Source organism: Silurus aristotelis (genome assembly GCF_946808225.1).
Source record: "Silurus aristotelis genome assembly, chromosome: 17".
Classification (NCBI taxonomy): Eukaryota; Metazoa; Chordata; class Actinopteri; order Siluriformes; family Siluridae; genus Silurus; species Silurus aristotelis.
The window spans coordinates 5,595,802-5,618,450 of NC_139590.1; the positions used below are offsets into that span (position 1 = coordinate 5,595,802).

Here is a 22,649-nt window from a genome sequence, read left to right on the forward strand (position 1 = left end):
CATCAGCCACTGCAACCTCACATGCCATGTCACATGATCTGCACCTGAATCATGCTGTCTGGTAATTAGCACATATAAAAAAACTTTCTTTTCGGCTTCTCCCGTTAGGGGTCGCCACAGCGGATCCTCCGCACGTTTGATTTGGCACATGTTTTACGCTGGATGCCCTTCCTAACGCAACCCTCCCCAATTTATCCGGGCTTGGGACCGGCACTAAGAGTGGCTGGGGATGGTTCCCTGACCGGGATTCGAACCCGGGTCGCAGCGGTGGGAGCGCTGCATCTTAACCACTAGACCACCAGGGGACCACTAGTAATTAGCACATATATTTAAGATTATTTGCTTTGTATTTTTTACTTTTTGCATGTTAATTAAACGTATCTGCTGGTTCCCACCTCGTTACATAACAGTTTGCAGGTCATTTTTGTCAAACTGTACTAAAACCAGAGACCTGAGGTTTATTAACAGAAAACACAGAGGACTTTTAAATAAATGTAAGTACAAGAAAAGGCAAATTAATAGCATATGTATTTTTCTGAATACTGATAATGTTGCTCATAGATATTTATGATTTCATTCATTTCTATACAAAATGCCAAAATACGTTGTGGTGTATACACAGATTTTCATTTTTTCTGATTGGACACTGCTTTCTGTCCTTGTCTATCTAATCAAAAAGCACATAAAGATTTGCAACACCCCATTCCACATTTCATCTCCATTTCTATCTCATTTTAAGCTCCACTTTTCTGGGAAGATGTTCCACTAGATTTTGGAGGGCGCGTGTGAAAATGTATGCTCCTTCAACTACTAGTAAAGTCAAGTACTGATGTAGGCAATGTAAGAAGACCTGGGGTGCAGTCAGCGTTTCAATTGATCAAAAATGTTCAATAGATTTGAAATCAGAGCTCTATAGCAGGTTACTCAAGATCTTCCATTCCAGCCCAATGTAAAACATGACTTCACGGAGCTGGCTTTGTGAACAGGGGCAATGGCATGCTCGAACACGTTTTAGTCTCCTAGTTTAAATGGGAAGAAGGAAGAAATAAAAATTGTTATGGTACCACATCAACTTGACTGTACTACACTCTAACTGCTGTTTTTTTGCACCTTTCACTGTATTACCGTCTTTTGCACCTTCGACTATTATATTGTTTACATGCTTTTTTTGCACCTTCGACTTTGTTATTTATACTACACTGTTTACATGCTGTCTTCTGTACATCTTGACTGCTGCTGTATTTTTGCACTACATTGTGTTCTTATATTCACTCCCGGGTATAGTATAACCAAGTATACAGTAGGTTTACTTGGCGGCGCTATCTTGGTTTTGTGTCTTGTCTTGTGTTGTCTCACTTGACTTGACTTGACTTGACTTGAGTCCCAAAACTTTTATCCATATTTATCTTTCATTCTGCCATTTATTTTTTTTTTTTGCTTTTGTTCTCTACTTCTTTGGTTCTGCCTCCACTGCTGCAGTTCACTGATCTGTTACATTGTACTCCATGTTTGATTTTAATCATTAGGTTCCCTTTTTATATCCTCTGTGTGTCACTGAGCTTTGTTGTGTTGTGCAGTTATACTTTATTTACAGAAATATTTGCAAACGTTTAGTTCTATATTGCGCTTTTAACAATGTCTCAAAGCGGCTTTACAGAACAAAAAGTGAATTATGCGTATTTATCCCTCATGCTATTTCCTGATGACTGAGGCAAGGAAAAACTCCCTCAAATGATATGAGAAAGAAATCTTGAGAGGAACCAGACTCAAAAGGGGAACCCATCCTCATTTGGCTGACATCAAGAGTGTGATTATAAATCTGAAAACAATTTAAATACACTGGAGAGTAAGAACTAACATGAGCACCGGAGTGTGTGATTGAGCAATATCCTTCCTAATATCCTTCCTTCTTGATGTTGTGGAACCAGGAGCTACTGAGATCATTATAGATGACAAAAACACCAACTCCTCCATGCCAGAGCCTTTCAATGTCCAAAGAAGTCCAATGTCTAAACTTACATGAAATGGAAGACAAAGGGCGCTGGTACATTTCTAGAAAGTTTGTCAAAACAAGTAACTTCTATAACATGCCAAAGAAAATAACTTTCGTGAACAAGCTAACTGAGTTATGTACAAGATGTACCGGAGCCACACCCAAAATCATGCATTTGACTGTAGATTATAATGGATTGTATCTGTGTGGTAGATCAATTTACCATATACAGTGTTATTTACAGCAACTATTTTAGGAACAGAGAGTTTGTGTGTGAATGAATACAATCAAAGTGCAAGAACTACATTTTAGGAAACCCAATGGATTTTTTCATTTGAAAACAATTTACTCAATCTATAATTAGAATTTAATATATAGATAAAGTAAAGATATTTCATATACAGTAATACCTCTTTTTGTTAGCTGCGGAACACAAATGTGTTACTTCTCATGCTGATGTTGACGTCAACACGATGAATAGGACACGTGACTTTGCATTATTACATGATGTAGAGCTGTCATCACATTTGTTGCCAGTTATTTTAACAATAATGACTGTATTTGAGTTATTAATTTACAGAGGACAGTAAGTCTGTACTGCTATACAAGCTGCACATTGACTACTGTAAAATAAAATTCTAATTCTATTTGTCACATACACATTCACAGAGTAGTGTACATTCCACATGCAGTGAAATGCTTTTTACAACTGTCCAACATTTAAACATGAAAAAAGTAGTAGAATATAGGGATAAAAAAAAGAAAGTAAATAAATCAAAACGTATAAAGTATAGAAAAATGTATGTATATACACATGAATATATCCAAAATATATCCAACTTTTTATTTAGTGTTGTCCCTTGAGAAGATATACTAAAAAAGTTGCTGAAATGTGAGTGGTGTACTCAATTTCAATTTATTTTATTATTATTATTTTTGTATTATTATTACATTTTGGTGTTATTTAATTCTCAAATGTGATCCATCAGAAGTTGTTGAACACGGAAGTTTAAGCTGCCAAAATCACACTTCTATAATAATATGTAGTGTGTTATTTTTTGCACATTGACTTATATCGGGGGAACACCACAAACACGGTTTAGTTGTTGGAAAGTTTTAACCAATGAAAAGACTCACCAGTGTCAAGGTGAAGTCGTAGCTCAGTGTTTAATACCTGGGAGTTCTTAGGGTTTTCCATCAAAGGAATGTCAATTCATCAAAGCATAAGTTAGACAAAAAATGCATAATATCAGCTAATGGCAGTGAACAATATCTTCCAGGAGATGAAGCACCCAGATTTGGTGACCTGCTTATTTATATATACAACTGTCATAAATTAAAATGGATGTTGCACAACTAATTTCATAAAGAATTACAATGAAATTTGTATAACTTGTACAATTCAAACTGATGCCAAATCTCTATAAAAACAATATATAAGTGACGATCCAGTTTGTACACTCCTTCAAACCAGAAAACGGTGGAAATGATGCTCTGGCTAGATCTAAGCAACTGAATTTACCATATTTAAAAAAAAAAAGAGAGAGAGAGACAGAAATCTTGTTAATGGAGAAATCAATACTGCAAGGCCATAAATCTTCCCAGCGAAGTCTCTCTAAAACTTTCAGAAAACCATGAACCAAATTGAACACATGGGATTCTGTAAACGAATCTTTCCTGCTAGATGGCTGATCCAGCAGAAGAGTTACAGGGATCTTTGTGAAGCCCACAGTTAAAGATTCATTGTTCTTCTGCCCCCTAGTGGCTGTGGATTGTTAAACAATAAAGCAGCACCAATGGACTTGACATTCTCTAAATTTCTGATCCCCTTCATTTGCATTCACTGAGTTTGGAGTCGACTTTTATTCAAAGCACTTTAAATGTGAAGCAGAATCTAATCAAAGCACCGAGCTGAGCACAATTGTAGAAATTGGCCCGAGCCATAGGCATGAGATCTGTAAGGAGAACGGCGAGGGGAAACAATTGAACATGACAAAACAGTCAATCAAACTATGAATGATCCACTGGGGCTTTTAAGTGAGCACAAAGAGTGGAGAGAGAGATACAGCGAGAATTCAGGTAAACTGACTCTCTTTGTGGCTAACGATCTGACAAACGAAGTCCAGACGATTGTAATGAACACAGCTATTATTTGAAAACACATAGGAGAGACAGAGCCTGGAAGAAAGTGGGACAAAATATAGAAATGTGCTTTGGCATGTTAATCATGCACAAGGAGGAATGTTTGTTCTGGTTGGGGTTAGAGGTTAGGATTAAAGATTAGGATGCGGGGTTAGAGGTAAGCGTTAGGGGTTGGGGTTAGATTGTAAAGGTTAGATGTTAAAAGTGAGGGGTTAGAGGTTACGATTTGGGGTTAAGATAAAAAAAAAAAAAAATAAAGTTTTCTTATCATAGAATCAAATCCAAGTTTTTTGCTGCAAAAGGTAAAACCTCAGTTTTAATTCCATCCAGATGCCAAATTGAATTAATCATATACAGTGCACTTCTCCCGTCCTGTTCGAAGGGTACATTTATAATTATTATATAAGGATACATTATATATAGAAACAGAAAGAGCACATAAGCAAAGAAGTGTGTTTGCATTCATCAAAAGGCAGTAGAAAGAGAGACTGATGGTAAGGGTTACGGTTAGGGTTAGGGTTATGGGAAGATTGTGTGTGTGAGAGAGAGAGAGAGAGAGAGAGAGAGAGAGAGAGAGAGAGAGAGAGAGAGAGAGAGAGAGAGAGAGAGAGAGTGAGAGAGAGTAAGAAAGAAAGAAAGAAAGAAAGAAAGAAAGAAAGAAAGAAAGAAAGAAAGAAAGAAAGAAAGAAAGAAAGAAAGAAAGAAAGAAAGAAAGAACTGAACGAGATAGAAAGAAAGAAAGAATCACAGACAGACAGACAGACAGACAGACAGACAGACAGACAGACAGACAGACAGACAGACAGACAAAAAGAAAGACACAAACAAAGACAGAACGAATGACAGGCAGACAGGCAGACAGACAGACAGACAGACAGACAGACAGACAGACAGACAGACAGACAGACAGACAGACAGACAGAACGAATTACAGACAGACAGAACGAATTACAGACAGACAGACAGACAGACAGACAGACAGACAGACAGACAGACAGACAGACAGACAGACAGAAACAGAGTGAGTGAGTGAGTGAGTGAGTGAGTGAGTGAGTGAGTGAGTGAGTGAGTGAGTGAGTGAGTGAGTGAGTGAGTGAGTTTTTTTTTTTACCTGTAATTGATGTGCTGTTGTTGAGAGAGAGAGAGAGAGAGAGAGAGAGAGAGAGAGAATGAGAATGAGAATGTGGAATTACAGTTCCTGTATGTATTAATGAAGGTTTTGTGCTACAGTTATCTGGTTTCCTGTGGAAGTGTTTGGTCTTTACAGCAGAACAGACATGGAGAATGTGCAGACTTCACATCATACCGTTAATCCAATCATATTCCTTTTAACAGAGAACATTATTCCATTACCAACATTTAGATCCAAGTTTGACTGAACTCTTACAACAAGCTGTTAAAGTTATGACATAAATAACAGGATTATATAAATGTGTTGATTAAATTTAGATCCTCATCATGCATGACAAATAAACTAACAAATAAATCAATGTGTTTGTTCAACAATAGAAACGTGTAAACATGCAGGTGTAGTGAAGTTAAAGAAGTTATTATTGGAGGTTATTATGTTTCCATTACGGGTATTAGCTCCTGAAAGAAAGAAAGAAAGAAAGAAAGAAAGAAAGAAAGAAAGAAAGAAAGAAAGAAAGAAAGAAAGAAAGAAAGAAAGAAAGAAAGAAAGAAAGAAAGAAAGAAAGAAAGAAAGAAAGAAAGAAAGAAAGAAAGAAAGAGCTCACCAGTGCTCATTATTTTTTTTTTTATTGTTAATGTCATGATCAATTGTGTTTATTTATTATTTTTGATAGATCTGTTGTTATGCGGTGGCGACTGAATCAATTTTAATCATGCCACTTTCGATATTGATTGTTTAAAAGCCACTTGATATTTGCACTTTTATTTTTTATGCTTTGCAAAATGGAAAAATGCAGCATTAGAGGGGTTTTTTTTTTTTTTTTTTTTTTTTTTTATGCTTACTCCTCTACACCTGTACACTCTAATGGGTTCTAAATCCACTAAGCAGTGTCACTGTAATAAGGGTGGGTTCCCTTTCGAATCTGGTTTCTTTCATGATCTTTCCCTCATGCAGCCTCTAGTTTTTTAGGTCTAGAGCTAGAAAAAATTTTTTTTGCTGCATCTGTTGTTAAAAGTATTGAATACAGTAAATGAAACGGCAATGTTTCAGTCTTCCTTGAGTGTACTCCTATCATCCATTCTTCATGCATTCTATTCAAAGACAGTGATTTTATTTTAAAGACATAAAATGGAAAAAAAAACAAGCCTAGAGGTGATTAGAACAGAAAAGTTGTTCATATCTGCTGCTCCCAGCAGGATTAAAACCTTGTTGTGCTTCATGATGGAACAGGACGACTTTAAAGACACGTTTTAAGGCTGACGTGTGGGAGGGAAAAGAAATCGTTTCTCTCTTTGAGCAGAATGTGATGAATAAAGCAGTGGTAGGTGTATGAAAAAAAACCTTACACAGACATATCGAGCATACAGAGATTTCTCAGTGTTTTAATGAGTTTTTTATTTTAATGAGGTTCTTCCGTATTGATTGATGATATTTTGATGAGGGTTGGTGCCAGAGCTTACAGTACATGCCCTTGGCACTGCAGGAAGACGACGGCCTATTCTTGTTCTGTCTAAACTTCAAATGAGAAAGACGCTGCCTTTATTAGTCACACATTCTAGACAAAAGTATTGGGACGCCAGACTTTTCCAGCCATACATGTTTTTTTTTTTTTTTTTTTCTTAAAATTTTACCACAATGTTGAAGGCACACAATCGTGTCTTTTGGATAGCATACAAATGATCCCCTCACTTGAACAAGGAGATCCAAATGTGTCCCAGAATTACGATGTCCTCGTGAACAAAGCGAGGATCCAGTCTCAGGATCCACCATATTGAGACTGTGTCTGTCCCCCGAGCACAACCAAAATATAGGAATTATCAGAAAGTCTGTTTTAGTAACCTTAAATTAAATAGGACTGAATGCACAGCCAGCACCTCTGATCTAAAAATTGGATTGTTGAATATTAGATCTCTCACGTCAAAAGCGCTTACTATAAACGAAATTATTACCGACCAGGAGTTTAATATAATGTGTTTGACAGAAACATGGATTAAATCGAATGAATATGTAGCATTAAATGAGGCGAGTCCTCCTGAGTATAGTTAAATACACCAACCCCGTCTAAATGGCAGAGGAGGTGGAGTCGCAGCTTAATAGATTAATAATAATCTAAACGTCTAAACGTGAATATTGTTCAGATTATGGGGACTGAATTTGGTTAAAAAAGCACATATGAATATAACCTCCACTCCTTTAGGAAGATGTTCCAATAGATTTTGGGGTGTGTTTGTGAAGATTTGTGCTTATTCAACCACAAGGGCATTAGTAAAGTCGGGTACTGATGTAGGAGAGTTGAGGAGGCCTGGGGTGCAGTCAGCATTCACAATAGGCATTAAATAGGGTTGGGATCAGAGCTCTATAGCAGGCCACTTTAGCATGTAAATCTTTGCTCATCTTTGGAACAGGTTCAGCTCTCCTAGTTCGATTGAAGAGAAAATATCCTATACAATCGAGTGCCTCCAACTTGGTTGTAATATAGAAAATATAAAAACTTCACCATGTCAAGAGATTTCCCCCAAGATGTCTTTTGTGACGTTGGCGCAATTTGTACATACACACTTGTTTCACACCAAAGTACGCTATTTTTGTAAGAGCGGAGTAGCAAACACATCATTTCCAAGTATTTCTAAGAGCCCGCTTAGAGTTTAACACCCGAGTTTTGAATACAGGGATCACGAACCTGCAAACCAAGCTGGAAAACGATTTATCGCATTCGAACTTAACTGCGAAGCTACAGTTGTGTAGGCGTTTTTCATTTAACAAGCCAAAATCTCTCCGCTCAGAATTACCACCGTCAGCATTAACAACTAAGGGGTTCATCGTGTGTTTAGTATGGGGGGGGATGTGGTAATTCAATGGTTAAGATGCTGAGGTCATGAGTTCAAATCTCACTTCTGCTAAGCTGCCACGGCTGGGCCCCTGAGTAAGGCCCTTAAGCCTCAACTTCTCAGTTGTATAAAAGAGATAATTGTAAGTCGGGCGTCTGCCAAATGCTATACATGTAATATGCTGCAGAAATTAACAGTTAATACGTAAAAAAAAAAAACATTAGGTCATTAGGCAACAATATTCAAATGCATGATTCCATTTACTCTGAAAGTTCATAGAATTTTTTTTTTTTTTAAGATCTCTGATGATGGTGTGACACTTAACAACGTTCTACCGAGAGCAGAATTTTACATCTCCTATGGTTTCTAGGTGGAGGAATTAAAAGTTCATGGGCATTTCATCATTTATCATGTTCACTTATAATACATAGTGTCCTTTGTTTGTTTCATTTTACCACAATTCAAATCTTAGCATACACAACTAAACAGATATTTTGTAACGTTTTCACACCATACACCATTTCTTTCAAACCTAATAACACCAATTTATCTATTTATCTTTTTCTATATATGGACAATGAGATGTTTTCTGTCATTAGTTCCCAGAGTTCAGAGATTAGAGGTTGGCATGGTGATTCTTATATTGGATTTAATCAGTTGCTATAAAGAGGTGGCTAAAAAAAAAAAACTGGAGAAAACAACATGTTGAGGACTAAGTGTGCAGTAGGTAATATAATTGGCACAGTGCATGTTTCTTTTCAAATGAAATGTAAAAAAACAAGTTATGTGATTTTAATAAACTCGTATCTCCAAGAAGAATTCGAAAAAAAAAAAGCAGCCGTGTGTATAATCATTGTCCATATTATGTATGCATATGGATGTATAGAACATTCTAAGTTTTTTTTTTGTTTGTTTTTTGTGAAGGATCATTATTTTTACTCTTCTCCTTCATGAGTTCTTAGTTCCTTTTTTCCTCATGGTCCAAAAAAAAAAAAAAACAAACAAACACTGAATTCAATGCAGTCAACAAAGCGAAGTCCAGTGTCCTGTTTTGTCCTGCTCTGGACTGTTTTTTAGTTCCTGACCCAGCTGATTGGCAGCCAGAAGGCTTCCTTCTCCAGGCGCTCCAAGATCAGGCGCAATTCTGCACATGCACTTGCGGTATCCTCCTTAATCAGGACCCGATCTACAAGGTGACCATACTCCTGCTCAATCTGCTGCGCCGACTGACGCATCTCCTGCAGGTCCTCCTCCTGAGATGCAGAGATTATGGGTAATACACACACACACACACACATATATATATATTTTGATTTTGATGTTGACAATTGCACACAGTCGAATATGACTGTTTGCAATTGCTGTCATTTAATTTTTTTTCTAACAGCAACATTTGCATAATGTCCACAATTTGCATCATAACATGTCATAGACCAGGGTGTCATAGACCAGAGGTCCCCAACACCTGGATAGTGACACATCCGTAGCCTAGTACCCCGATGTGAAAGAGCTGCTACTGAGTCACAAGAATAAACTTTCTTTCAGCTTCTCCCATTAGGGGTCACCACAGCGGATCATCCATATTCGTGATCCTCATGTTCAATTTAGCACATTTTTACGCTGGATGCCTTTCCTAACGCAACCCTCCCCATTTGTCCGGACTTGGGACCGGCACTAAGAGTGCACTGGCTTGTGCAGCCCTAAATGGCTGGGGTTGACCAATTAATTAACCAATTAATCGCATGATTGTCACGAGTTAACTTGTGATTAATCCCAACTTGAACGCACAATTTTTTCTGTTCTAAATGTACCTTAAATTAAAACGTCACGTTTTTAATACTCTAATCAGCATGGACAAATATGGACGCTTCATCCAAATGTATGTTTATTATTAGTAAAACCTCATCATAGAGCATGAAGACAAAATATTCTTGTAAATGTTTTAAAGTAATTATGGTGTTTTAAATTAAATAAATAATCAGGACACCAAACTGAACCTTTGCTATGTTTCCACACAGACGGTTTTGGTTAATGAAATAAGTGCCATTAAAATGAATTTGAGTTAACACATTATTTTGACAGCCCTAAATATATATATTTATTTAGGGCTGTCAAAATAATGTGTTAACTCAAATTCATTTTAATGAATTTTAATGCTATGGAGATGCGATTTCATGTAAATAAACTGTTAAATAAGAAAATGAATGACTATTCTGATTCATAGAAGGTTAAAGCTCACCGTGAGTCGGCCATGCTCTCCTGCTGAAGGCGAAGACGCACTGCGACGTCTGCGGCCCTCGGGGATCCTCGGTTTCACAAAAATGACGTAAGGCTTAAACTCAGCAGTCCTCAGGGTGTGTAACGCCTGTAGCAGCAACAAAAAAATGTCAACTAAAGTCTTGTTTTGACAATTTTTACAACACACTTTCACACCTATCCTAGCTTCCTTAATTAAAGATCATTGAGGTCAAACATTGGCCGATCATAAAAAGATATCCGGGATCTGGTGGTGGTGGACAAATAGAGGTCCTGACAACCTCTGTAGAGGAATAGACAGTAGACATGGAAATCACGTCTATTATTCCTTGAGGAAACTGGGAAATGTATCCAGACTTCTGACAATAACCCAGCAACTTAACCACTAAGATACCACTCCACCACACATATAAATATATGCACTCATAATTTGAAATTCCTGTATTCCTGTTAAGGCTCTGGGTTACTGATCGGAAAGTCGGGGTTTCAAGACCTGGTATCGCCAAGCTGCCACTCTTGGGCCCTTGAGCAAGGCCCTAACCCCTCTGTGCTCCAGGGGCGCTGTATAATGGCTGACCCTGTGCACGTACCCCATCTTTCAAGCAAGCTGGGATATGTGAAGAAAGAATTTCACTGTGCTGTAATGTATATATGACTGTTAAAAACTATTCTATTCTATATGCAGAAACCTGCACTTTTTCTCTGTGCTTTAATTTCAGATCAGCTTCAAACACGAAGCGCACCTCAGGCTGCACATCCACCAGACACATCTTGTTTTTGGCTTGGACAGAGCGGATGGCCTCTATACTCGTGCCGTACTGGTTGTCTTTATACTCTCCATACTCGATGAACCTGTACAGCAGGAGGAAACAGAACACGAGGTGTTCAACAAAAACATTTTAAAGCAGTTGGTTGAAATGTGCAATAACACATTTAAAATAAGATTCCATTTGTAACCTGAACTGAAGTTAAGAAATGCTTTAGAAGTATTGCTTATTTTTTGATTGTTTATTTCAGCATTTACTAATAACTTTTTTCGGCTTCTCCCATTTGGAGTCGCCACAGCGGATCATCCGTATTTATGATCCGCATGTTTGATTTGTTTTTACGCTGGATGCTCTTCCTAACGCAACCCTCCTCATTTATCCGGGCTTGGGACTGGAACTAAGAGTGCACTGGCTTGTGCAAGACTAATGGCTGCGGTTGGTTTCCTGAGAGCGCCGTATCCTAACCACTAGACCACCAGGGGACCATGTCAACATTTACTAATACATTTTTAAATTAAATAAAATTTTATTATATCTGTTAACTTTAGTTAATGCACTATGAACTAACATGAATGAGCTGCAGAGCGTAGGATCACGTGTCAAAACAACATGCACGTGGCGTCTATGATTCGCCTCTATAGGTCACTCTCATACTGTATAATGACAGCAGACCTTCTCAGCCGCTCCAGAAACAGACACGACCCGGAAAAACTATGTAATTTTGTAATGTTATACCATGTAATTTTGCTATGTAATAGTTTCAGCAATGAACTATTAATCAGCAAAACCGATTAATCGGTCAACCTCTAGTCCTGGGGTGGACCTAATTTGCGGCCAGAAAATTTGCTAACAGAAGGCAAGGTGGCTAGATTAAGTTTTTGTTATGGCTGACATGTGGAACCAACTTGTTAGGCCCTACATAGGACCAGAATAGGGCCAGCTATAGTCATACATTTGGGTGAGATATGGCTGTGCCATTGGCCATATGTGGCCCGATTTCTGGCAACCAGACCTGGTTCAGTTATGTACCGTTATGTCACTGCTGTAGCGATTCATTAGGCCAAGTAAAAGTGGGTTGTGTGGCCCATTATTAGGCCAAATCAATTTTGCTATTTGGGAAGAAGGTAACAAGTGGGAATTTCTTTTTTACTACAGATTTAAAACTGGGTGATTTCTCCAACATGCTTAAAAAAATTACTAAAACAAAACAAAAAACAACATAGAAGTGTTTCATTTAATAATATTTATCAATATGATTTTAAAATACCTATTGAATTTATCCCGTAATCCGTTTAAAATTTGGGGCAATTAGCAGGAATAAATCAATACTGGTTCGCTAGTTTACAAACTTAAGATAATATCAGTTTAAACTCTGTTGAAAAAAATTATAGCACATTTTTCTTTTCAATATAAACAAAGACAAAACAACGGATGGGAAAAGTGCTAGTTTAAGTGTTTCAGAAAGAGGTAGGTCTTCACCCATCGCTTGAAGAAGCCTAATCTTTAATATTAATACGTTTATCCCTAATGAGTAAACCAGTGGTACCTCATGCAAGAAACTCCCTGAGATGGCAAATGGTACACCATCATTTACTTTTTATGATCATGCGATGGAGGTATATTTTGGCTTATTTAATGAATCAGAACATCTCTGCGAGCACAATAAACCATCTCTCTGACAATACCCTGGATCGTGGTGTCCTATTTCTTCCCTCTTCGTATGTCTGGTGAAAATTGCTGCACTTCAAATCCAGAATAGGTTTACAACTAAATGTAACTTTCCACCAAAATCGTTGTTTATTGTGAGCCATTCCTCACATACTTCCTGCCTCGGATGTTTTCGACACGTGCTTTTACTCAGATTAATCAGAGCAGGTAAAGAAGCACTTACTTCTTGTTTTGTGCATCAGCTTCGAACGTCTGCTTGGAGACGAAGTGGTACTCGACCCCCTCCTTCTCATGGCTCTTTTTGCCTCGTGTTGTGTCTTGAAAAAAAAAGTAAAGAAAAAACTCTCAAACACTCAAATCACAGCTTAAACTTATCTATATCAGGTCAACTTTGCATTACAAGAGGATTATAATATGACACACTGTGCAGGGTCATGACTTTCAAATCATTTGGAGGATATTGATCCTTATGTATATGTATGTATATATATACTGTGTGTGTATGTGTATGTGTGTGTGTATGTATGTATGTGTATATATATATATATATATATATATATATATATATATATAGTGAGGAAAATAAGTATTTGAACACCCTGCTATTTTGCAAGTTCTCCCACTTAGAAATCATGGAGGGGTCTAAAATTGTCATCGTAGGTGCATATCCACTGTGTGAGACATAATCTAAAAAAATATAAATAAATCCAGAAATCCCAATATATGATTTTTAAACTATTTATTTGTATGATACAGCTGCAAATAAGTATTTGAACACCTGTCTATCAGCTAGAATTCTGACCCTCAAAGACCTGTTAGTCTGCCTTTAAAATGTCCACCTCCACTACATTTATTATCCTAAATTAGATGCACCTGTTTGAGGTCGTTAGCTGCATAAAGACACCTGTCCACCCCATACAATCAGTAAGAATCCAACTACTAACATGGCCAAGACCAAAGAGCTGTCCAAAGACACTAGAGACAAAATTGTACACCTCCACAAGACTGGAAAGGGCTATGGGGAAATTGCCAAGCAGCTTGGTGAAAAAAGGTCCTCTGTTGGAGCAATCATTAGAAAATGGAAGAATCTAAACATGACTGTCAATCTCCCTCGGACTGGGGCTCCATGCAAGATCTCACCTCGTGGGGTCTCAATGATCCTAAGGAAGGTGAGAAATCAGCCCAGAACTACACGGGAATGAGCTGGTCAATGACCTGAAAAGAGCTAGGACCACCGTTTCCAAGGTTACTGTGGGTAATACACTAAGACGTCATGGTTTGAAATCATGCATGGCACGGAAGGTTTCCCTGCTTAAACCAGCACATGTCCAGGCACGTCTTAAGTTTGCCAATGACCATTTGGATGATCCAGAGGAGTCATGTGGTCAGATGAGACCAAAATAGAACTTTTGGGTCATAATTCTACTAAAGGTGTTCGGAGGAAGAAGAATGATGAGTACCATCCCAAGAACACCATCCCTACTGTGAAGCATGGGGGTGGTAGCATCATGCTTTGGGGGTGTTTTTCTGCACATGGGACAGGGCGACTGCACTGTATTAAGGAGAGGATGACCGGGGCCATGTAATGCGAGATTTTGGGGAACAACCTCCTTCCCTCAGTTAGAGCATTGAAGATGGGTCGAGCCTGGGTCTTCCTACATGACAATGACCCGAAGCACACAGCCAGGATAACCAAGGAGTGGCTCTGTAAGAAGCATATCAAGGTTCTGGCGTGGCCTAGTCAGTCTCCAGACCTAAACCCAATAGAGAATCTTTGGAGGGAGCTCAAACTCTGTGTTTCTCAGCAACAGGCCAGAAACCTGACTGATCTAGAGAAGATCTGTGTGGAGGAGTGGGCCAAAATCCCTCCTGCAGTGTGTGCAAACCTGGTGAAAAACTACAGGAAACATTTGACCTCTGTAATTGCAAACAAAGGCTACTGTACCAAATATTAACATTTGACTTTCTCAGGTGTTCAAATACTTATTTGCAGCTGTATCATACAAATAAATAGTAAAAAAAAATTATACATTGTGATTTCTGGATTTTTTTTAGATTATGTCTCTCACAGTGGACATGCACCTACGATGACAATTTCAGACCCCTCCATGATTTCTAAGTGGGAGAACTTGCACTTGGGGAAGTGGGAAACACTTGGGTGTTCAAATACTTATTTTCCTCACTGTATATTACACCATAATTATGCACTGTTCATTAAATAAATCCTGGTGAGGTGCATGTCAACTTTAATACTTTAGTTTTTTAGCATGTTTGTTTCATACACTATCATAAGTGTGCAATAACATATATAACATCTATAAAGACGATATAAAACATATGGTAAGGTCCAAAAAAAATTTCATACCCCTTGCGGAAACTGCAAAGAAAAACGTTATGAAATTTCTTTTAGTTTATTTCATTTTTGATTTGCAGAAATATTTAGAAAATTAAATGTGATTTACAATGCGTAGAGCAAACAGAGCAACAAAAAAAAAAGGTGGAAACGGCACACAAAAAGAGAAAATGACTTATTTCAGTCATTTTCTCTATTTCTTTAATCACACACAATTATAGTTATCAATATCTCACTAACCAAAATTCAAGGTGGTATCAAAACATTTCAAGACCAGAACAGCAATGCAGCGATCCTAGCGTTCCTTCTGGAATATGTCCTGGAAGTCTTTATTTCGAAGCGTGTCAAGGACATTCTGCGATTCGCAGTGTCAAAACAGTGACCTTTGAGCTCGATCTTCATCTTCGGGACGTTAGGGTGGGAGCGGAAATGAGATTGTGTTGTTTCTGAGAAACTCAGAGTTCGAGCTCGGTGACTGGGTGCACTGTTGTCGTTTAAACTTGTCCTAACTTGCTGTCCATGATGAAATCTCAGACGTGATAACCATAGGTGGCAAAAGTATACACGTCCTTCACTTAAGTAAAAGTGCAGATACTCATGTTTTAAAATTCTCTGGTAAAAGTTGTACTGGATACACTTCTTTACTCAAGATAAAGTGAAGAAGTTTGGGCTCTGACATGTACTTAAGTAAAAAGTAGCCATTACTACTACCAGTTTTAGCGCAATGCTGGTAACTGGACGCTACTTCAAATTAATATTAGGGCTGTCAATCGAATTAAAATATTTTATCGCGATTAATGGCTTGTCATGAGTTACCTCAACATTAAAACTTAATCATAGATTTTTATCTGTTCTAAATGTACCATAAATTAATCATTTTCAAGTATAAATATTCTAATCAATATAAGGCATGACCCCCAGAGGGTTAATTGTGTGCATCATCGCGGATTTTAGTGCTGATTTAAGACTTGGCGCATCAGTAAAACAAAAGTTTATTGATTAAAAATAAATTATCGGTGGAATACATTTCTCTCTCTCTCTCTCTCTCTCTCTCTCTCTCTCTCTCTCTCTCTCTCTCTATATATATATATATATATATATATATATATATATATATATATATATATATATATAATCTGAGTAAGGAAAGGACGTCGTAAACAAACGTGTCATGTTAAAGATTTTAATTTCACCCCTATTATATGTATTTATATTCTTTATAAAAATGTTCAAAATGAAATGCGCGCGTTAATAAAATGCATTAATTAACGCATTAATTTTGACAGCTTTAATTATTATGTGTTACCTAATAAATGTATCCAGACTGAACATTCACCACATAGAACACAAGCAGAGACAAGATGATGATGATGATCAGGTGTTCAGTGAAGTCTCTGTTCTCAGTCATGTTTACATCACTGACTCCTTCTGTCTCATCCACATGATGAGATCAAATCACCCAGACTTGTTGTTTTCTGTTAGCTCACTGTGATCTTCGTAAACTAGCCTACGTTTTTGGTGTGTAAGAACCAGAAAAGGACATGAACCAGGTTGATGGGCTGAAAACAGCACGCAGCGAGAAGAGAAAAAAACTGACATTTCATCAAATAGATTAAAACTAAAGTAACTGTAGTAGAAGTAGAAAGTACAGATATTTGTGTATAAATGTAATGAGTAAAAGTAAAAAGTTGTCTAAAATGTAAATAGTGAAGTAAAGTACTGATACCAGAAAAATCTACTTAAGTACTTATACTTCATTGCTTCCCACCTCTGCCCACCTCTCCTTTCGCAGCTGCCGATATACACTGGACAATGTCTTTCGGCACACTGACTTATAAAGGTTGGTGCTCCCTGTGACTGCGTGATCAGCAGTGTTACAAAACTAGTCTTGAAAACCTTTTGATACCACCTTGTATAATTACTGCCCTAAAGTACACAATGTTCTCTAATTTAGCATCCTGGACCTGGAGATAAAAATTTTATTTGGTGGTCCATTTGAGAGCCATTTGTGCAAAAGTGAAATAATAAGATATAAACCAGAACTGCATATTCCGAAATTTCAGATGATCTAGTAGCCCTTGGTGGTGGTGGGGTGATGCAGGGTGAAGGAGTGTGAGGTTGTTTTGCAGATTTTGTACATTGTAATGAGAGGACGTGTGTCAAATATTTTAAATATTGGATATTTTACATCCAAGTTAAACACAAACCTAAAAAACTAAAGAGGGAAAGAATCTATAAATGAGGCTTTTGTGAATTCTTTATTTATTTATTTATTTTTTTTTTGAGCAATTATTAAATGTAGTTAATATATTATTCGTTTTTAAATTTTCAAAACTGATAAAAGGAATTGAATCAAACGCACATGAAACCCATAAGGGCACAGATTATACGTTTATTTATTTTACAAAATGGGGCAGCAAATTGTTTTTTATATTTTCTCACTAAGTCTTTTATAAATGGAATCAGCAGTAATACATTTGTGAACTTGCACAAAATTTTTTATTTATTATGGTAAATACTGTGAATAACTACAATAAGCGCTATATGGAGTGTGTGTGTGTGTGTGTGTGTGTGTGTGTGTGTGTGTGTGTGTGTGTGTGTGTGTGTGTGTGTGTGTGATGATGTAAAGGAACTCACGGGGTACAGCCACAGCATAGCGATGGGGGTTTTCTGCTATTACTTTCTGCTTCAGCTCATTAATTCGTGCTCCGAGAGACCCTGAGGACACAAACACGCCAACGCTACACACCAAATTCCACTTTTTTTAACATTTTAAGCTGCGGATTTACATAAAACTTAAGTTCACTGCAAAACAAATAAGAATCCAAAAGTTTTTTTTTTTTGTTGTTGGGTTGTTTTAGTGAAAGCAAAAGAAAAATTACTACAAACTTAAAGTGCAAAATCTTTGCAAATACAGTATAAAGATTCTCAATCAGTTTTCTGGAGTTTTTTTTTTTAGCAGAATATCCAATTTATTTCCCTGTAGTATCCTGTAACATTATATATGATTATAGGCATTAAATCAAATAAAATTAGATAAAGACACCAAGTTTAGAAAGCACTTATCAGGTGATTTTGCATGTGTGCTGTGAATATGCTCTTTAACACCTTCACCTTCTGTTTCCTAATTTCCTATTTTTTTATGTTTGTCACACTTGAATGTTTCAGATCATCAAACTAATTTAAATATTAGTAAAAGAAAACACAAGTGAAAACAACATGCCGGTTTTTAAATGAAGGTTTTTATTATTGAGGGAAAACAAAATCCAAAACTACATGGTCCTGTGTGAAAAAGTGTTTGCCCCCTTAACCTAATAACTGGTTGGGCCGCCCTCATCAACAACTGCAATCAAGCGTTTGTGATAACTTCCGATGAGTCTGTTACAGCACTGTGGAGGAATTTTGCTCCATTCGTCTATGCAGAATTGTTGTAATTAGCCACATTAGAGGGTTTTCAAGCATGAACCGCCTTTTTTAAGGTCATGCCACAGCATCTCAATAGGATTCAGGTCACGACTGTCAAACATGGAGGTAAAAGCTTATTGGTTTGGGGTTGTTTTAAAGACATATTCCAGGTGAAAGAAATACTGAACTAATATGGCTACTATTGTATTGTATTCAACGCCATGCAATTCTACCTGGACTGCGGCTCATTGGAATCGACAAGCTCTGTAAATGTTATTTAGAGAGCAAAAAAGTCATCTGGAGTGTTATCTATCATGGAATATCCTGGCCAGTCACTGCACCTAATCCTAATGAACTGCTCTGGGATGAACTGGATCGCATGGTTAGACAGAAATCTCCAACTAGTGAAGAACACCTTTGATATTTCAGCTGAATGTTTGGAGAAACGAACTTTGTCATGCAAACGGAGGATTTTTCACTGAAAATTAAGTTTAATATCTGTACATATATATATATATTTGTTTGGTCAAAGTAAATATTTATACCATTAAATGACCTACTTTGTTGCATATAAAGAAAAGGAACATGTATGTGTCTCTCAAAAAACAAGAAAAACCTTTTCAGAGGCACTGTAGACAGACAGACAGACAGACAGACAGACAGACAGACAGACAGACAGACAGACAGAGTAGATAGATAGATAGATAGATAGATAGATAGATAGATAGATAGATAGATAGATAGATAGATGGATGGATGGATGGATGGATGGATGGATGGATGGATGGATGGATGGATGGATGGATGGATGGATGGATGGATGGATGGATGGATGGATGGATGGATGGATGGATGGATGGATGGATAGATAGATAGATAGATAGATAGATAGATAGATAGATAGATAGATAGATAGATAGATAGATAGATAGATAGATAGATTAATTGATTGGGTTGGCTCTTACCGATGAGCACCACTAGCCGCGGTCTCTCATTAGGCCGCTGTTGGTATCGAGTCACTTCCTCATAGGTGAGAAGCTCAGGCTCAGCAGGGTCGGACGCGTCGGCGTCCTCGGACGAGCTCTGGCGATCCTTACGGCTCAGACGGAAACTTCTTCGTAAACCAGCTGAGAGAAGGTCAAAAAAGGACAAATTTCAAAAAACATCTGATCAGATAAAGCCATCAATCAACAACTTCCAATAGACCTCATTAAACTGCAATGTATTTTTTGAAGAAATGTTCATGTTGTTATTTTAGGCATTCCTTATATTAATGGAAATCGTTAAATGCACAGTATCTGAGAAGAGCCTGAGTGCAAGCTGCTGTTGGTTAGCACACAGTAACTGAGTGTGATGGTGTAAAAGGGTTCATAGGGCACCTGGGTGAAATGAACAGGGACTGTACCTGTATAAAAGTCCCAGGAAAACACCTGGCCACAGGAGGGCACCATCGCTTTACACTTTGAAGAGACTACAAAGTGTATTAGACCACTAAACACTCACGCACTGGACACTCGCTGCCCCTCAAACTACAAACCCTGAGTCAGGTCTCTTTATCTGACATAAGCTTTTCAATGCTTCTCAAATTACACACAAGCCTTTAACAGGTACCCTGATGATCTGTTCAAGTCATAATAACATATATATTATATTTACACTATAAGGACAAAAGTTTGTGGACACCTGACCATGTCATTTTTGAACATCCCCTACCACACTTAGTCCCCATTTGCTGTTATATTAACCTCCACTCTTATGAGAAGATGTTGACCAGATTTTTGGATGTGCTTGTGGAGTTTCAATTCATCCCAAAGGTGTTCAGTAGGGTTGAGTTCTATAGCAGGCCACTCAAGAACTTCTACTCCAAGTCAATTATTTCATGGTGGTGCATCCAAAGTCATTATACACCTGTGTTCCTCAACTCATAAGGCTGGAAAAGTCTGGTGTCCCGATAGTTTTGTCCGTACAGTGCATAATGAAGATGAATATGAATTGCCTTAAGGGTTCCATTTCAGGATTAATTAAGCCACATATAAACATTAAAATGAAAACGATTCGATTTGATTAGATTTTTTAATTGCATCCAGATTTTAATTTCTGAATTAGAACCAAAACAACAACAACAAAAACAACTCGTTAGACGACGAGTTACAAATAATTGAAGAACACAATGCTAACCGGAAACGCACATGCTATTAGCTATTAGCTAGCTATTAGCTTAATGCTATTAATGAGCGGTTTGTTCGATGACGCAAAAATCCATGAGAATGTTAAAATACAACTCCTTGAACAGAACATGAGAACGGATTATCTTTATTTTATTTTGTGCTTCCCCCCAAATCCCCTTGTTTAGTCTTTAGCTTTGTAACTCTGAACTCAGGTCAGTTGTAAAGGGCAGAGTGTATCAGCCATTGAACATACTTTCGAGCAATGCTGTATAAAGCAGCCAGTCAGGCCAGGCAGCAGATTGCAGGCCAACAGCTTGGGCAGTGAGGGTTCAGGGGTAAAGGTCATGAGCCAAGGCAAAGAGAGGCAGGAGGATGGAGAAAGGATGGGGTAAGGACTCAGAAGAGAAAAGGTGAGGAGAAAATCCGAGGAAATCCGACTTCCTGTCGACAGGAACACTGATGATCCCGCACCTTCGCTTAATCACTGGAAACCATCACTGATATGTTTCTTTATTTACAAGCTCAGCACTTTTGTTGATAATACGTATTTAACCCTTTCACGCATCATGTCTACAATTACGGACTGCCAATTTTAAGGTAAAGCCGTCTTCAAGTCATCAAATTACTCAAAACCCTTAATGTAACACTGCATAAACCAAAATATTTTTTTTCCCCAAACTTCAATACCTTAGCTGTTATTATTATAATTATTATACATATTATACATTCAGTTCCTAGAATAAATTAAGAAAATATCTAGTCATTATTACTATTAATGTTTTAATGGTTATTACTCAATTCCTTTTTGTACTCGTGGTATTTCTGCACATTCAGAAGATATTTCCTTTTTATGATAAGTGATAAAAAAAGAGAATTTTTTTTTTTTTTAAAGTATATATATATGTATATATATATATATATATATATATATATATATATATATATATATATATAAATGATTATATATTTTATTATTATTATTATTATTATTATTATTATTATTATTATTATTATTATTATTGAATCTGAATTCACGAAAGGATTAAATAAATAGACTTGATCTTGCACCTTAGCTTTCTACCACAAGAGGGCGCTAAATGCATTGGCTTCGGCTGTGTGATTTCGCCCAGACGTGAGGAAATATGGTGTGAATTTGACCTTGGGAGAGTACATTATTAAAATGATGTAATTTTTTTAGCTAACATATAAAAGGGCCTGTTTGTATGTCTGTATCTTTGTTTTCCCATTATGAATTCCAACTATATATAAATTCATTATATAATGTATATATGGGCTGCCACTCTTGGGCCCTTGAGCAAGGCCCTTAACCCTCTATGCTCCGGGGGTCCCTTACGAGGGAAATATCAAGGTCTGTGACGTCAAATTACGGATAAGCGTGAGAAAATGAATGAATGAATAAAAATGTATATATAAAATATATATTACAATATTTAATAATCACATAATCGCACATTTCTATCTGTTTTAAATGCACCTTAAATTAAAACTTTTTAAAGTTTTTAATACTCTACTCAACATGGGCATGGACAAATATTGATGCTTTATGCAAATAATGTTTATTATTAGTGAAAACAAACAGCATGACACAAGACATGTTTTAAAATTCATAGATGTTTTTCAAAGAACTTGTTCATGTCTATTAGACACATCGAAAAAAAAAAGAAAAACATATACCAGGTTCTAATTACTTCTCTTTTCTTGCTCAAACAGACCCGCCTGTTTACATTTTCAGAAGACAGGGCAGCTCGGAAATGTTTTAAAGTAATGATGGTGTTTTAAATGACGTAAATCATCAGGACACGGAACTGAATTTTTGCTGTGTTTCCACACGGACTGTTTTAATTGCCTTGTTTTGAGACTTGCCGCATCATTAAAACTAATGGTTGGTGATTACAAATTTTTCGGTGGAGTTTATT

General features: G+C 37.1%; 1 protein-coding gene and 1 long non-coding RNA gene across 7 annotated transcripts in view; one reads left to right on the plus strand and one right to left on the minus strand.

Moving 5' to 3' along the window:
- The first annotated feature begins 362 nt into the window (after window positions 1-362).
- On the plus strand, window positions 363-11,189 carry LOC310740493. Its single transcript, XR_014537666.1, has 3 exons — window positions 363-494; window positions 10,320-10,421; window positions 11,071-11,189. It is a non-coding gene; the product is annotated as an uncharacterized lncRNA (long non-coding RNA).
- The window catches only part of mpp3a (MAGUK p55 scaffold protein 3a), a 41,799-nt gene continuing 27,504 nt past the window's right edge, over window positions 8,355-22,649 (minus strand). For 3 of the 6 annotated variants that reach the window (XM_083567275.1, XM_083567273.1, XM_083567272.1), the window contains 7 exons: window positions 19,950-20,015; window positions 19,510-19,671; window positions 17,777-17,857; window positions 13,010-13,103; window positions 11,095-11,203; window positions 10,335-10,460; window positions 8,355-9,348 (listed from right to left, as the gene is read on the minus strand). In XM_083567275.1, coding sequence (XP_083423401.1) covers window positions 9,169-9,348; window positions 10,335-10,460; window positions 11,095-11,203; window positions 13,010-13,103; window positions 17,777-17,857; window positions 19,510-19,671; window positions 19,950-20,015 — 818 coding nt within the window. In that variant the 3' untranslated portion in view covers window positions 8,355-9,168. The remainder of the gene's footprint in view (window positions 9,349-10,334; window positions 10,461-11,094; window positions 11,204-13,009; window positions 13,104-17,776; window positions 17,858-19,509; window positions 19,672-19,949; window positions 20,016-22,649) is intronic. The other 3 variants (XM_083567274.1, XM_083567276.1, XM_083567277.1) reach the window with 1 other exon arrangement.